This window comes from Gopherus flavomarginatus, chromosome 4 (assembly GCF_025201925.1).
Source record: "Gopherus flavomarginatus isolate rGopFla2 chromosome 4, rGopFla2.mat.asm, whole genome shotgun sequence".
Taxonomy (NCBI): Eukaryota; Metazoa; Chordata; order Testudines; family Testudinidae; genus Gopherus; species Gopherus flavomarginatus.
Genome location: NC_066620.1, coordinates 116,184,252 through 116,201,861, shown reverse-complemented (window position 1 = coordinate 116,201,861; position 17,610 = coordinate 116,184,252). Strand labels below are relative to the sequence as shown.

The 17,610-nt window shown below is 44.3% G+C and overlaps 2 protein-coding genes across 8 annotated transcripts in view; one reads left to right on the top strand and one right to left on the bottom strand.

Moving 5' to 3' along the window:
• Positions 1 to 17,610, top strand: part of ARG1 (arginase 1) — a 75,684-nt gene that overhangs the window by 9,351 nt on the left and 48,723 nt on the right. For 2 of the 5 annotated variants that reach the window (XM_050949842.1, XM_050949845.1), the window contains exons 5-8: positions 32 to 126; positions 2,041 to 2,145; positions 5,596 to 5,732; positions 6,561 to 7,252. The exons of 2 other annotated variants lie outside the window; for them this stretch is intronic. In XM_050949842.1, the coding sequence (XP_050805799.1) occupies positions 32 to 126; positions 2,041 to 2,145; positions 5,596 to 5,732; positions 6,561 to 6,736 (513 nt within the window). In that variant the 3' untranslated portion in view covers positions 6,737 to 7,252. Of the gene's footprint in view, positions 1 to 31; positions 127 to 2,040; positions 2,146 to 5,595; positions 5,733 to 6,560; positions 7,253 to 17,610 lie in introns of those variants that run through there. One more of the 5 variants, XM_050949848.1, reaches the window with a different exon arrangement.
• The window catches only part of MED23 (mediator complex subunit 23), a 111,853-nt gene continuing 107,203 nt past the window's right edge, over positions 12,961 to 17,610 (bottom strand). For 2 of the 3 annotated variants that reach the window (XM_050949453.1, XM_050949451.1), the window contains exons 29-30: positions 14,304 to 14,435; positions 12,961 to 13,308 (exon numbers count right to left, since the gene is read on the bottom strand). In XM_050949453.1, coding sequence (XP_050805410.1) covers positions 13,150 to 13,308; positions 14,304 to 14,435 — 291 coding nt within the window. In that variant the 3' untranslated portion in view covers positions 12,961 to 13,149. The remainder of the gene's footprint in view (positions 13,309 to 14,303; positions 14,436 to 17,610) is intronic. The other variant, XM_050949452.1, reaches the window with a different exon arrangement.

Here is a 17,610-nt window from a genome sequence, read left to right as displayed (position 1 = left end):
GTAAAAATAAAACCTCTTTTGATCCTCTGAGATGCCTGATATTCCAGGATTCTCGTGGATAACCCCATGCCTCTCTGCTGAAGACATTGTGTATATTGGACTAAGAGATGTGGACGAAGCTGAACAGTGAGTCTAGTTCCTCTCTCAGTAGTGCTCAAATGCCACATTTCCCTTGCCTAAATGGATGTGTGGTGTTGCTGCAGACTGCAAAGTAGGTGCCTCCTTGACCAGTGTGAGGCTTCATGTGATGTGATTTGAAAACAACTGGCTAGGTGGTAGTACTGCAGAAAATAATCAGGGTATGGGGCGGGGGAGGTGGGAGCGGGATATAGTGGATCACAAATTGAATATGAGCCAATAATATGATGCAGTTGTGGAAAAAGTCTAATATCTGGGGTATATTAACGGAGTGTTGTATGTAAGAAATAGGAAGTAATTGTCCCACTCTTCCTGGCCCTGGTGAACCCTCAGCTGGAGTACTGTGTCCAATTCTGGGCACCACACTTTAGGAAAGATGTGGCTGAATCAGAGTGTGTCCAGAGGAGAGCAACAAAAATGAGAAAAGTGTTAAGAAAACCTGGCCTCCAAGGAAATGTTAAAAATGTGTTTGTTTAGTCTTGAGAAAAGAAGACTGAGGGAGGATCTGATAATAGTCTTCAAATATGTTAATGGCTGTTATAAAGGGGATGGTGATCTATTGCTCTCCCTGTCCACTGAAGATAGAATAAGAAGTAATGGGCTTAATCTGAAACAAGGGAGATTTAGGTTAGATATTTGGAAAACTTTAACTATAAAGGATAGTTTAGGACTACAATAGGCTTTCAAGGGAGGTTGTAGAGTCCCTGTCTTTGGAGGTTTTTATGAACAGATTAGACAAACACCTACCAGGGATGGTTTAGGTTTACTTGGTCCTGCCTCAGCCCTAGATTTCTATGATTCTATGATAAGAGAAAATAAAGCAGAAAATAGGCCCACCTTCCTCAAAGACAGACAGCCAATGGACAAAATCTGCAATATATAAATCAAGAACTGCAGGGAGCAAACACTATCTTTAAATATCATCTCACCTCAAAAGATCAAGCTCCATTCACCAGGAGTGATTTCCCTCCTCTCCTCTCATATCTGATTCCTCCACTCACATTCATGAGTGAAATTTTGGGGGAAAATCCAGTGATTACGAAGATTTCCTCCCAAACTGCTCAACCCCTTTTTGCTGACTGAATGAAGCCTGCACCCACAGCCATCAACACCTCTCCTCTACCTTTGGCTCTCTCCTCAAACCAGCTGCCTGCTGCTCTCCTGTGCTGAGGAGTATCTCCAATTTCTTCAAAGAGAAAAGATGCAATCCAGCAAGAACTCCCACCTTCCTGCCCATCCCCTACTCTGTACATTTCATCTTTGTTACCTCAGTCTATGTCTCACAGGTCTGTCTCCTTGTCCTCTAATGCCCAATCCATCCTCTCTACATCATCTCCTTAGCTTTCCCTGCTTTTCTTTGCCTCCTCTCTTATCCTCACCCACCCAGCTGGTTCTTTCATCTTCAGTCATCTGCTTCTCCAATCAAAAACTATCTTTGATCAACTCCTGCCTGTCCAGCTATTGCTCCTATCCCTTCCTCTGTTTGCCTAAACCAGTACACGTATAAATACATACATTTTAAATCCAAATTTAACAACTTAAATATTGATTTGTAGGTATCTAAATGGTGACTTAATGCATCCAAATTCCAAACTAAATACATATTTCAAATATAACCAATAAAGATTAAGTGCCTATATATGTGCTCAGGTACCCAAGTTCAAAAATTAAGCACTTCAATATAAGCAGAATACTTTACCCCCCACTTTTGCCTTTATAATTCATTCATCTGGTTGATAATTTGTAAATAGAATTAAAATGTAAAATGTACTTAATATTTGTACTTAGTTCTCTGATGGAAGATAACATTTCAGAGATCAGTGCATTTACAAAATGCTGAAAAAACAATGTACTTTTAGTTGCATTTATAAGCAGTTAATGTGTCTGCCATGTCTCTTTCAGCTGTATTCTGAAATCTCTGGGTATTAAATACTACTCGATGACTGAAATAGATCAACTTGGGATTGGGAAGGTGATGGAAGAAGCACTTGATTATTTGCTGGCCAAGTAAGTAAAGAAACTATTTCTTTTTTTTTTAATACAGGATAAAAATTACACTGCAACCCATGCTCAAAAATAATCAGGTAAATCACCCCAGAATTTTGAGATCCTGGTCAGTCACTGGAGCGCTCCAGGGATGCTAAATAGATACCTGCCAGCACAGTACAGCAAAATTGTTCTAGGACAGTGGGAGAAGAGGTCCTCTATATGTAATAGGACTATGTGATTGTGTTAAAGTTCAGCAGATCTAAGAGAACACGGCACATTTTGCCAGATACTCATGCATATAAATCAAGCCCAATTTATATACTGACAATCTGAACACAAAGATCAGAGAAGCAAAATTTCTGCCTTGACAGTTACAGGAGATCCACTAACTATAGTTGATCATATGATTAAAGATCACTTCGAAACTCTCCTGTCCAGTTCCGGGCACCGCATTTCAAGAAAGATGCGGAGAAATTGGAGAGGGTCCAGAGAAGAGCAACAAGAATGATTAAAGGTTTTGAGAACATGACCTATGAAGGAAGGCTGAAGGAATTGGGTTTGTTTAGTTTGGAAAAGAGAAGACTGAGAGGGGACATGATAGCAATTTTCAGGTATCTAAAAGGGTGTCATCAGGAGGAGGAAGAAAACTTGTTCACTTTAGCCTCCAATGATAGAACAAGAAGCAATGGGCTTAAACTGCAGCAAGGGAGATTTAGGTTGGACATTAGGAAAAAGTTTCTAACTGTCAGGGTAGTTAAACACTGGAATAGATTGCCTAAGGAAGTTGTGGAATCTCCATCTCTGGAGATATTTGAGAGTAGGTTAGATAAACGTCTATTAGGGATGGTCTAGACAATATTTGGTCCTGCCATGAGGGCAGGGGACTGGACTCGATGACCTCTCGAGGTCCCTTCCAGTCCTAGAGTCTATGAATCTATGAATCTGTCTGCATGAGTAGCAGGTTTGTAGAAATTTTGGTGGTTCCCAGAACCCACCCCCGCCCAAACTCAGCCCCCCACCTGCCCAAGGCTCTGGGCGGGAGTTTAGGTGGGAGAGGAGGTCTGGGGTGCAGGAGTGGTGCAGGGTGCAGGCCCTGAGAGGGAGTTTGGAGATGGGAGGGGGTGCGGAGGGAGGAGGTGCAGGCTCTGGGAGGGAGTTTGGGGGAGGGAGAGGGTTTGGGGTGGGGCTGGGGATGAGAGGTTTGGGATGTGGGAGGGGGATCAGGGATATGGTAGAAGTCTGGGGTGTGGGGTGAGTCTGGGGCTCATGATGCAGGAGGGGGCTCACGGTAGGGGCAGATGGCTAGGGTGCAGGGGGATGAGGGCTCTGGCTTGGGCTGGGAGGTTTGGGGTGTTGGATGCGCTCAGGGCTAGGGTAGAGGATTGAGGGTGCTGTGGGGGGGTGAAAGCTCTGGCTGGGGCTGTGGGCTCTGGGATAGGGTAGGGCTTGGGATGAGTCTGGGGTGCGGGCAGGCTGCTCTGGGACAGGGGCCAGAGAGGAGGACTCCCCCCAGCCCTTTCCCTGCCGGCAGCAGCGAGCTCTGGGGGAGGAGACCCACATTCCCACCCCCCCAGCAGCACACTCACCCCCACCACTGTCACTGCATGTGCTGCTAGGGCCCCTCTCAGATCCAGGAATCTCCCGTGCCGCCTCCTCTGCTGTTGCCCCTGCCTGTATCCTCACTGGGGATGGGGGATAGGGTTGCCTCCTTGCCCAGCATGGGGCAGGAGCGGTGACTGGCGAGGCAAGGGGTCCCCCTGTGCTGCTGGAGGGTCCCATTGGAAAATGACAGGGTTTAAGGGGAAAGGGTAGGCTCAGAGTCAGTTTGCCGTGGCAGTGAGTGGGGGCACTAGCACCCTGCAACAATGGAGCTGCACGGAAGAGGCAGGGACACTCTGCTCTCTCTGGGGCTAGGGGGCACTCTGGGGAAGCACAGGGGGGTGGCAGCTGGGGCCGGGGGGGGGGAGATCCAGCCCCAAACATTGGTGGAGCTGGGCTCTGAATGTTGCCGGTGCCTGGGCACCATGTGGGTATATAGCTCGCAGCCCAGGCCTGTATGATGTACATTTAAAACATAATGGTTCATTTTAATGGTATTTAAATTGGCATCTAATTTTAAAAGTTTGAAGTGAATACTCAACTCACAGCTGTGTCTAAGTCTCTCTTTGGCACTGGATGAGTACAATGGAAGTCATCAGGCACTGGTCTAGGTCCCTGGGTAACTTTAGAGGCCTCTAGTGTCTTCATGCCATGTACTTTATGGCAGGGACTCTTTCTGTTGTTTATACAGTGCCTACCACTATGGGGTTCTGGTTCATGGCTGGGGCGCCTAGGTGCTATGGTAACACAAGTCATAAGTGCCTCTATACCGTCTCTAAGATCTTCTTCCCACCCACAGATCAAACAGAGCTAGGCTGCTAAGGGCTTCCCCCAACCACTGCTACTGTTGGAACTCTCCACTGCTCAAGCAGGGATTCCTCTCCATCCTTGGGGCCTACAGTTTCATTGAGGGTAGTAAAAGAGGGCAGTAGTAGCAGGAAGGAGCGATAGGATTAAATTTAAAAAGCAGCACCACTTTAGGCAGAATTCAGGAAAAGCTTCGTCGCAGGGAGATTGTAAGACTAGAACAGTCTCACATCGGGAAATGGTGACAGCATCATCAATTTAGCTCAGTTTAGTTCATTTTACGCTAGTGAATATATTCACAAAAATTCACAGCCCGTGACCTGTCCATGACTTTTACTATATACCCCTGACAACAATGGGAGGGCGGCCCAGGGGGTAGGGGGCTGGTGTTGCGGCCCGGGAGGGGTGTTCCATGGGTGCTCGGGGGTGTGTGTGGAGTCATGGCCCAGGGGGTGCCATGGGGGGCTGAGGCAGGCTTTCTATCTAGCTCCTGGGAAGCAGTGACCCTAGCTTCATGTGCTGCCTCCACTCTGCCCCAACTTCCGGTTGTGCAGCTCCCATTGGCTGGGAACCATGGACAATGGGAGCTGTCGAGGTGGTGCCTGCAGGCGGAGGCAGCACGTGGAACTAGGAAGGAGAGGAGCTGCTGTTGTCCTTCTGGGGAGTGCCACCCCTCCCCTGGTAAGCACCGCCCTGCACCCCAACCCCCAGCTCTGAGCCCCCACACACCCAAACTCCTGCTGCTGGGGAACTGGGAGGCCCGAGACTGCTCCAGCACCAGCCGCTGCAGAAGTCACAGAAGTCATGGAATCCATGACCTCTGTGATAAACATGGAGCCAATTTAGAATCTATTCCTTGCTTCACTGTGCTGCCATCTAAGGCAATATGACATTCCTTAACTTCTTTACGTGGCACAAATATTTTATAAGTAGGATTCAAGAAGCCTCAATCAGGAAGCGTAGGTTTTTCCATTGTTTGTGAAGAATATTTTCACAGGACCACTTTACAGTTTTTCTAAACAAATGTGTTTAATTTTATTTTCTTGTTTTCCACCAATAAAGTAAGAAGAGACCAATTCACCTAAGTCTTGATGTTGATGGCTTGGATCCCTCTCTGACACCAGCTACAGGCACCCCAGTTCCTGGAGGAGTGACTTTGAGAGAGGGTATCTATGTAGCAGGAGAACTTTATAGAACAGGTACAACAAACACCTGAAAATTCTCCATACAGGTTTATATTTAACATTTGCAATGTCTACCAACAGCATTTGAAGAGTTATAGTGAGGGATTTTCTAACTTTGAGGTACATATTGGATTTTTGCACTGCTTTAATATAAGAGGAATTCACAAATCAAATAAGAGAATGTGATATTCACTACTGCATAGTGGCATTTAGTTTGCGAAGTACTTTGTCAATTCATTGGAACGCAGGTGTTCGATAAAATGTAAAAACAGACACAAAGAAAATTAGAAGTCACCTGCAACTTTGTAGTATGGGAGCCCCAACAGGCATACAGCTAATGTAGCTGGTTCCTATGACTTCTTCTTTACACCCCTTGGCTCAGACGACATATTCGGGGTGGGACTGAATGGGTCCTGGGCAGGGAGGGGGAAGTAGCCAGAGCATTCTGCACTTTGGCTGTGCCTCAGGCAGTGTATGAATCCTTGGGGACAAAGCTAGCTGGTTCAAATTAGAGTAGCCCCCGAACGATGCCTAAGGCTGAGGATTAGAGTCCTAACTAGCTCTCTGATACCAGCTCCTTGTTGTGGTGTCCAGCTGAAGATGAGCACAGTAGAATATCTGACTCTATCTTCATCCTACGCTGGGAAAAGGCACACTACTGGTTGAGTCTTCTTATACCAGCCTTTGTTAATGTTGATAAAGAACAAAGGCAAAACCCAACAGGGGAAAAACACATCCTGCCTTGGAACCTCTGTGGTAGTGAGTTTGGAATTTCTTGACCTGAAAAGAAAATTATCTATCAATTGAAAGTTTTCTCAGTATAACTATCATTTGTTATTGCAGGTTTGCTATCAGCAGTAGATATAATGGAGATCAATCCGTGTCTTGGGAAGACACAAGAAGGAGTTGACTCAACCGTCAACACAGCTGTTTCAATTATCTTATCTTGTTTTGGTAAAGCACGTGAAGGTTCTCATAGTTCCAGTTACCGTATACCCAAGCCACAAAAATCCATCTGAACATATACAATTATGTTCCAAGAAGTTTTTCAGTTCTAAAATACACCTCTACCCCAATATAAGGCGACGCAATATAACACGAATTCGGATATAAGGCGGTAAAGCAGCGCTCCGGGGGTGGGGGGCAGGGCTGTGCACTCTGGTGGATCAAAGCAAGTTCGATATGATGCAGTTTCACTTATAATGCAGTAAGATTTTTTTGCTCCCGAGGACAGCGTTATATCAAGATAGAGGTGTATAATATTCTGTTAATGACAGTTGCTTACTGAATGACTTTGGTAACCGCAAGCAAAAAAATAAGCTTTTCATCGAAGCTCAGCCACTAATGAGACAATAATTCTCACTCATGCTAATGGAGGCTGGTGAAGTAAAGTGTCAGATTTGCTCATGCTGTTTTCTACTTTATGACAAATTCTAAAAGTCAAGTCAAACCATTTATTACCACTATAGCAGTAAATCACATTATTACTTCTATTTACTGACCCTGTTTTTGTTGCTCTCTATAAAGCTCTTGGTTCATTAAAAAGAAAGTGGACATTTTTCTTATGCACTAAACTAAGTTTTCTGGATAATCCTTCAATAAATTTCTACATGCAAAAACAACCCCCTATGTAGTAAGTAACATTACTTTAGCTCACCTTCTGCATTAATAAAACTTGAGTCAACACATCTAACATGTTATCTTACAAATTAAAAAGAAACTGACATTTTAAAATACCAAGTAACTGCATTTGGGAAGTTTTTTTATAATGGGCATATACGTTTCATTATAAATATATTAATTAACATTATATTGAAATTTTTCAGACAGACTAATGTACAGATGTGCTCTAGGCATTATTTTGGGGAAGTTCTATTGCCTGTGTTCTACAAGAGGTCAGAATATATGATCACAATGGACTTTTCTGTCCTCGGAATCAATGGCTCTATGAAACCATGGAATGAGAATGCACCATGTGAACTCCCTCTGGATTTTGAACTTCTTCCAGAGTCTGATCTCAGTTAAGTCAGATAACTTTCGCATTACAGACAGTTGTTCAAGTCTTACTAGATGAGTTTCCTCTGATCAAATACATTATATACAAAAAATACCTAGGGTGACCATATTTCCCTAAGAGAAAACAGAACACTGTGTGAGGTAGCCCGAGTCCCTTCCCCACTGCTCCCCTGAGCCCTGCCTCCCCCCAGTGCGTGGGGCTGGCATTGCTGTTCACCCCCTCCCTCCCCTGCATGTTCCTCTGCACCATACCCCACTTTTCTGACAAATGTGGGCATGTGTCCCATTTGCTCTTGAGAATTGATCAAGCTGGCAAAAGCAAACAGGACACACGCCCACTTTTGCCAAAAAAGTCAGAACAGCTGGGCTAGGGCTTCAAAAAGGGACTGTCCTGGCCAAAACAGGACATATGGTCACCCTAAAAATACCAGATCGTTAAAAACAGTCAGCTAAGTGCATGCCTCTGCATTCTCCATGCTGCCTCCTACACAGAGAACAATCTCTCAATTCTTAGGCAGTAGGCTCTTCTTTCACCTCCTGCAAAGCTGATTATTCATACCTGCTGTGTTTGTCACAAACATTAATCCATGCTGCCATTGTCTGGGCAGCTGAAGGTCTCACCTTCAGTTTTAAACTCTATGATCAGTCACCCAAGTGTAGGATTGAAATTGTACACAAACTATGCTTTGCTGTGATAGTCATTTAAAGCATGATCAAAAAAGCACAGCTTCTAACCTAGAGCATTCAGTCCAAAGTAGGCAACATTAGGCAAACAATCATTTCTTTTTAGACCACTGATGGTTAAGATAAGAGATTAAAGGACTCTCACATCAAACAATGCTGGTTTCTGTTTCTGTTGGTCAGATACCTTATTCCAACGGTCTAGGACAGCAGTTCTCAACCCATGGAAGTAGCTCAGCTCAGCTGTCTGCTAAAGGCCCACCTGCATGCTCAGGGTCTGCTGGGTTCCCAGCTGTCTGACGTGAAAGGGTCCGAGCTGCCAAGTGTGGAGGGGTCCAGCCAGGTTGCCCCACTTCCCAGGGTGGCAGGGATGGGGTGGGGGTTCCTGGCCTGTCCTGCATGGTGGGAAATCCAGAGTCGGGGCTGCTAGCAGGCCTCATGGGGTCAGGGGCTCCAGCAGGGTCTGGGTCCAGGGCACTTACCCTGCCCCATGAGCTCTGGGGTCCAGGTCCAGGGCAGCCGGCCCACCCCTCGTGCTCCGGGCAGCCGGCCGGTCCTGATGGGTCTGGGGCTGCTGGCTGGACTGGCAGGGTCCAGGGATCTGGGCAGCCAGGCGGTCCTGCGAGCTCCAAGGCCTTATTGAAATTGCAGGAGGCAGGCAGGCAGAAGCCCATCCACATCTAAAGGCCCCTCTCGTAGCCTTTCAGGAGGAGCCACTGGACCCAGGATCCAACTGAATGTAGGGGACAACTAAAGAAGAATGGGGAAAAGAGTGGAGGTCAAAGGTTCAAAACTAGGGATGCAGATGGGGACACCGAGCAGAGAACCACAGACAGCCCCAAAGTTATTTAGGAAGCCAGCAGATGCAGTCCACAGGAACTCTGCCTGGATATGTGAGAGAAGGGAGGAACCGATAGAGGCGCCACAGTCGCAGAGCACCTCCCCGACCAGCATCTTCCTCCTGGAATTGTATATATGGCCATTTTGGAGCTTGCTAGTTCACTTTCAAACCGTGCCAAGGGAACAACTCTACACGGCCAGGAGGAGACTGGGTAGGAGGTCTCGCAACTACATGGGGCTATGGACAGGGTGTGTATATGAAAAGATGTGGGGAGAAGTGCAGCCAGAACCTCAACTGAAGGTTCTGGAGTAGCCAGGGGCTGGAGCCTGGTGCATTCTAGATAGACATGCACCAGGGTCTCCCTCACACAGCAAAAGGGACAGGCTTCAGGGATGAGGGTGAACAGTGCCAGGTACATGCCCATGCTCATGGCTCTATTGAGGAGCCACCAACCGACATCCTGGGCAGGCTATGGGACTGGGGTGGAATATAGGCTGGTCCACTGGGGTCTCTCCCCCTTTACGGGTAGTAAAAGGTCCTGCCACTTGGTATCGTGGTGGGACATGACAGTGAAGAAGTGAAATGTGTGGAGAATGAACTTGTAGAGCTGTTCCCTTGGTGTGGTTCAAAAGGTGTCTGGGGTGGGCAGCCGCTGTCCCCGCGGGGCCCAGGACAGCTGCATGGCGAGGTCCAGGGTAGCCAGCCGGCCCCACAGGGTCCAGGGCAAGCAGTGGGGTGGCCTGCACAGTGAGGGACGGGGTTGGGGCTGCCGCTGCCCTGCCACCTGGCCCCTGTGGACCACAATGGGTAATCAGTTGAAAACTACTGGTCTAGGCCAACAACCTTGGAATCCTGCTAATGAGCTTTGCACACACATCAAAAGGAGACTATAACCCAACAAGTTTATGTATTTTAAAAATACTTAAACCCATTGGACAGTAATTCTACCACCTAGCTAAAGACAGAATGACTCAGGAGACTGTTAATGAGACAGAGAGCCTTTCAGCTTTAGGTCACAGGTTCAAACCCAGGCTGGTAGTGGCCAAACATTATCTTTTGATGGCTTCAGTCCAGTTTCACATTTTGTCATCTCTGCATAGGCCAGGAACTAAAGGAGCTTAGACACTGAGCTACTGAACCCATTTAAGTACACAGGTAGACCCTAGATGGATGGAGAGGGCTAATTTACATTGTTGCAGCTTGTTTAGTGAAGAAACAAAAGATTTCAGGCTCCAGTTTTAAAGGATGAGAAAAATCTCACAGGTTTTAGAGTTACCAATAGCTCTAAACATTTGTTCCTAAAGGCAGGAGGCCAAATTCTCTGTTACTCTCCACGTAAGACCAATGATGCTACAAAGAACTGCAGATGTATATTCTAGTTCCAGGCCAACCCCAAGAATTATTTCTGCATAGTATAGGACTATCCTGTAGTGTGTGGGCACATAGTAGTTGCTATTGCTTGGTCGGAGGGCACGCACGCACAAGTAATGAAGCTTGATACTTATACAGTATTTTTCATTCATACACCTTAGTGATGTTTAGAAAGGTGAGCAAAATATCATCTCAGTTTTGAGAGAAGTAAATTGAAATAGAGAGAGGAAAGTGATTTGACCAAAGTGATATAGCAGACCTGAGAACAGAACTCAGCCCTTCTGTGTCCCAACCCTATCAACTGACCCGTTGGCTCTGCCCCAGAATAACCTCTGGAGAGGCCTCTGGAGAAGCAGACTAAACTTGCAAGATGTGTACTGGATTTCTGGAGGGCACCTAGGTGCAGTGTGTTACCAAATCCAGTCTTGCAGACACGAGAATCACTTAACTCAACTTTGGAATGGAGCAAGACAACTTTTCAAGCAGCATGCAGAAGTAACACTGTTCCTTTCCTAAACCGTTGTGAAGTTGTATCCCTTATGCAAACTGTAAGATGAATATAGGTAATATAATTACTCACACTGGACCACTTGTTAGAATCTCAGGGGGTATGTATGATTTAACAGATAGAAGGCACTATATTGTTAAGATGCTAACACTATGCTAGGTGTTGACTATGCAGACTGATATGAAGAATTCTTTCTACTGAATAAATACTATTTTTATAGCACCAGTGCTTTTAGCAGCAGGTGCTCATGAGGTCTAACCTTACTAAACTTGAGAGTTCTGTGGAGATCATCGTCTGAGATGGTATTGTTGTAGAACTGAAGATTTAGGACACAGACTTAGATGTTCTAATTAATCCCTATTTTTAAACTGAAGAGCATGGCAAATAAATAATAAGGCATAAGATGGCAAATAGTATTACCATAAACTTCAAGGGTTTTTTTAATTAAAAAATTCTTTAAAGATGTCAAATATGATCAATATTTTACAAACCTTAATTGAGACTATTTTTTCTTTTGTTATCCAGTCATAATTGGTAAACAACTGACAGTACAAATACACAAATAACGTTTGAAGAATTAAAGTAGTGCATTATAAAAACCTAAAATAAAGCTTACATGTGATAAAAATCCAACTGTGACTAATAAAAATTACACCATTTCCCAGCTAGGGAAAATAAATATCAACCAGCAAATCGTAATTGAATCCACAGATTTTAACACAGTTCCATTTTAGATGGTCTTTGGCTAATAATCTAGCAGTCTGTTAGTTCACACTAAATCAAAGCCACTGCTCATCTATTTACTTAAATGAAGACATCAGTAAATTCCCAAGTTTACAATGAGTCATTCATAGTCATTAAAGAAACTAAGGCCAGGTCTACACTACAGAGTTATATCGGTATAACTATGTTGCTAAAGGATGTGAAAAATAAAACCCCTTGTGTAACATAGTGAAACCAACCTAACCCCCAACCGTAAACAGTGCTGTCAATGAGGGGTGGCTTCTCCTGTTGACATAACTACCACCTCTCATGGAGGTGGATTAGCTAAGCCAACACAAGATGCTTTCCTGTCAGTGCAGCAGTGTCTTCACTAAAGTACTGCAGCTATGCTGCTGCAGTGCTGTATGTGCAGACAAGCCCTAACTCCCCAACTGAAGAAAGCATTTAAATACATCCTTAACTTTAATCAGATATAAAAATCCCATTGACTTACATCACTGGAACTTAAGCGTGTAGTTAAGCACCCTCCCTGTGGGACTAAACTTGTTCATATAATCAAAAATCAAGAACATTAATTCTCCCCTCTCAATCTCTTCATGAGCAGGAGGTCAACTAAAAGGGCTTTGTGCATGCAAGATCTGACTGTGATGCCTCTACTCACGTTGGATGGTACCTTATTACATGGGTAGCCCCACTGACTTCAAAAAGGCAGTACTGAAGAGGAGTGAGGTTATCAGTATCTGTGCCCTAGTGATGAAGTAGACAGTACTGGTGAATTACAATTGAAGTGACCATCTTTATGTTTAGTCCATGGATTAATATTCGATCCCCGGGTTTTTTAGAGAGAGTCTGGCTGACATTTAGGATTAACGTTTTCATTTAAAAGAAAACTAGGTTTTTACATACCACCATGCTAGGTACCTCTGAAAAAAGCTGATATAGACAGATAGAAAGAAAGAAAACTACAATGGCTTGAAGAGGGATACGGAGCCGCTTTACAAAATAGTCATCTTCTCATACATCCACAAATGCCGCTGCTTGCAGCATACCTTTGACCAGTTCAACGCATACCTTACCTAGTCTCTCATATAAATAGACAGGAAGAGTGGCGTGCAGGTGAGGCAAAATCTGATTCACCACACAAATGAAAATGAAGCAGCAGGCTGGAGATGGTTCTCCTCACTTGTTACACAATGTCACCAAGTTCAGGCCAAAGAGAGTTTCATCCTGGTCAATAGAAAAGAGTCTTCACATAGACACCGGTGTGATGTCCTGTTCTATTGTGTTACTGGCTAAGCAACATTAACAGGCACTTGGCTAGGCTGTGGTGCTGGAGACCCGCTGTTGATGGATTGCTGAGGAATAGCAGCTGGTTCCATTTTGTTGATATGTGTTATGAAACGTAGACGGAGTTTCAAAGACGGCCTTAAATTGCAAACAATTTTCTCTACCTTTAAAAAAAAAAAAAAAAAAAACCCTCAGGATACATCTACACTGCGGCTGAGAGTATGCTTCCCAGTGCAGGCAAATGGACATGCACCAGCTCTTCTCAAGCTAATGTGCTAAACACAGCAACATAGCTGGGGGATAGCAAGAGCAGCGGCTTGGGCTAGACTCAAGTACATTCTCGGGGGGCTGGGCAGGTTTGTGCTCAGGCAACTCACTTGAACAGCCACTTGTGCTATCCTGGCTACACTGGTAGCCCATCCATCTTCCCGCACTGGGAAGTATGTTCCCAGCTGCCATTTAGACGTGTCCACAAAAGTATTATCAAAACACAAAGTAATTTGACACATTTTAATGCAAGAGAAGAATGATACCCTAGAACAGTACGGCAAGACAGTTCTATTGTAAATGCAACCTAAATAAATCCCTGAATCTTGTCCGTTCTCCTCTCAAAACCTCCTCTGTCTAGGTCTCAACCAAAGCCGTGCAAAATGCATTCAGGAAACATAACACGTATCTGGACTTTGCACTTTGTTACCTGGATCAGGTTTCAGCAAAAGATTCAATAAAGTTCAAGAAACCTTTTGGTGAACAAGGGATGATTTATGCTTTTGCAAAAAAACCAGATGAAATTTGGTTATTTAATTTGAATCCAAAGCTCAAACTTAAACTCAGAAGGTGTAGATTGAAATAGCACAAACATAAAAACATAAATGCTAATGATGTTTATATAGCAGCACTCCTGTTGCCATCTCATAAAGAAAATCAAACTCTAGTCACAATTTCCCTGCGGTCTGAAATTTGTCTCCAAATCTGGCATACAGCTTTTAACTATGAAAAACTGTGCCGGTAATTGATTTGGAACGTATATAGACTGATCAGCTCTGAAGGGTTTTGTGATCCTTTTACATTTAAGATCCTACACAAAAAGAGATCATGGTACAAATTATTATATTAAATGTAACCTTGCTTTTAGCTTCAAGGTATATTGTTCGCTTACTTGATCTTTCACACTGTCTCCAGTAAACATGTACTTCATATGATATAAGAAATCACATATGGGATCCATGTAGTTCAGATGCGTACTGCATTGGTCCACATCCAGAAGCATTTCATAAAACGCCACCCCAATCTGTTTTCATACATAAAAAACACATGAAAATAAAAAGTTTAACACACTTGCTGTCTGGATTTACATGCTATATTTTTAAGTTTATTCTTTTGTGAAGGAGAAATACATTTATTATGTGCATCTTCTACTTATCTGATCTTCCTGTTAAACATTTGCTTTCTTGTGAAAGAAGGCTGACAACTCTAAGGTTATGTCTACAGTATGAACCAGCAATGTGATTCTCCTGCTCAGGTACATATGCTCACGCAGGCTCTCATTGAGCTAGCACGAGTACAAAAAGCAGCGTGGCCATGGTAGCACAGGAAGCAGCAGTAGAGGCCTGGTTGTGCCGAATACATACCGACCCGTTCCAGGTGGGTTTGTACTAGGCCCGGCCTATGCTGCCCTACCTGTGGTACCACAGCTGCACTGCTATTTGTGCTCGTACTAGCTTGATGAGAGCCAGCACGAGTATGCGTACATGAGCAAGGGAATCACCTCCCAGCTCATAGCATATGTGTAGCCTACCTAGCCCCATGGTGCCTCACTTTGGAAATTACAATAATTTAATAACCTTCCAAAAATCTGAATTATGGTCATTTTATTTATGTAGTTTGATACTTAATGCTTTTAATCAACCAGCTTTTTACTAGGTTGAGTCAGCAAACTATTCCTCTTCAGCAAATACTAAGCATAAACTTAAGTCTCATTGACTGAAACAGACTTTAAGCATGTACTTATGGGATGTGCTGGACTCCTAGTGAGAGTTCTAGGCCAGTATAGAAAAAGATTTTAAAATCTCCTATTAGTTGATGAACATAAACTAATGCTAATTAATGTACAGTGGTACCTAAAGCTGGGCAAACTATGGATTTGTTTGTTTGTTTAATATATTCTTTTAACTGTTCATGAATTCTCCATGAACAGATCATGATTTGAAAGAATGTTTGTTTGTATTTAATAAACAAATGTTTTGTGCAAACATATTTCAGCCTAGGGGTATTTAACATTTGATCTCTACTATTAGTCACCTAAGTCAAGAGGTATTTGTTCCCTATTTGAGAGGCAGAGGATAAAGTGAATATATCATCGGGACTTTGATTCTCTCAGGAACAGAGTGAGAATGTTATGGAGAAGTAACGAGGTGGTCAGTGCACTAGAGCAACTAAGACATTTTAAGTCTTTTCCCTTTACTTTTCTCAAAGAGCATTATATTCTTGCTCTGCAGGTGGAATACAGATATAAAAAAAAATTATTTTCTTCCTGAGAGAAGAGAGAAAGAAGCCACTGGAGGCAATATTTAGTGGCTGTTTACAGTATACAGGACTCAGAAGTGTGCTAGGCACTTCATAGAAATGTATAAAAAGATGCTCTTTTCTGCCCTGAATAGTTTATTTTTCCTCTTTTTTATGCTTCAATCTTTTTGCCATAAAGTTTAGCAAATTAGTGCTGGCATATGATGGAATTTGTTGCAGTGTTGTCTTTCTATTGTGATATGTGTTATTATTTAAAGAAATATTAAGGGCTGCCTGAAACACAGAATATGCATTTTTTGTGCTTTGTAAGTCTAAGGAAATAAAATTAAACCCAAGAGTCAGCATAAGGTAATAGGTGACGGTGACAAAGAAACGGGAGAAATAAGGAGCAAGATTATAAATGTACAATAACAAGGTTACATGATTACTTAGCTATATTATACATATACCTATTCCATCATATGTTCACACATTACATCCAAAAACATCAAAAGAATATCAAACTTGCATAGTCAAGCACTCCTAAACAGGGCCGGCTCTAGCCATTTCGCTGCCCCAAGCATGGTGGCACGCCGTGGGGGGCGCTCTGCCGCTCGCCGGTCCCACGGCTCTGGTGGAAACCGGCAGAGCGCCCCCCTGCGGCATGCCAGCCCAAGCACGCGCTTGGCACGCTGGGGCCTGGAGCTGGCCCTGCTACTAAATGTCATGTCAAGATAGAAAATTTGCCCATCTTGCGGGTATGCAGCCCTAATGATCTTTTAATATAAGAAATTACATTAAAAAAAACCCTCCGTGTTTTAAAAAGGACAAACTGAAAAAAAAAACCCAGAAATTGCCTTATGTGGCTGGCGACACTACAGCCGTGCCGCCCGGCTGGAGCCAGGTCATGCTGCTGCCACCGTGCAGCACAGAGCACTGGGTCAAGCAAGGCACTGCAGCTGTGCTGCCCCAGGAGCTCCCAGCCCTGCCACTCAGAGCATTGTGCCAGTGGGGGGGTGCATTGAGGCTCCGGGAGAGGGGAGAACAGCAGGAGAGGGGTTGGAGGTAGCCTCCTGGCCCAGGAGCTCAGGGGCTGGACAGGAGGGTCCTGTGGGCCATCGTAGTTTGCTCACCTCTGTGCTACCTGCTAATAAATCTCTACTTAGCATGTCAAAACTGGGACTTTTCAGGGGCTTATAACTTGGCCAAATCTAGGAAAATTTCACATGGATAGCAAGATGCATCCATGACACTAGGGTGACTCCCCTGCCAAATTTCAAGCATTTACTCCAAAACATGAAAGTAACGAAACAATGGCAAGATTTATACATTTTTAAAAATAGACATGGGTACAGTGGAACCATTTTAAGTAAAACTTTACAAAAATATTCAACCTGAGGCAGATACCCGTCACCAAAAATTTTAACTTGAAAGGCTGAAGTTAGGCAAAGTTGTACACACCTGAAAAAGGGTCTTATAATTTGGTCCCTACCATATCCATGGCCACGAAAAATGCAACACGGATCATGAAATCCAGTCTCCCTCTGGGAAATCTGGTCTTTTGTGTGCTTTTAACCTCTACTATACCGATTTCACAGGGGGTTCTAACCAAAAGGGGAGTTACAGGGAGGGCAAAAGGTTATTTTAGGGGGGTCATGGTATTGCCACCCTTACTTCTGCTCTGCCTTCAGAGCTGGGCGGCTGCAGAGCGGCGGCTGTTTTCCGGACGCCCAGTTCTGAAGGCAGCACCCCAGCGACGCAGCTCAGAAGTAAAGGTGGCAATACCATTTCATGCTACCCTTACTTCTGCGCTTCTGCCTTCAGAGCTGGGCCCCTGAAGCGTGGTGTCTGCTGACTGAGGACCCAGCTCTGCAGGCAGCAGCTCAGAAGTAAGGTAGGCAACACCGCCACATACCATCCTTCCTTCTGTGCTGCTGCTGGCAGTGACACTGCCTTCAGAG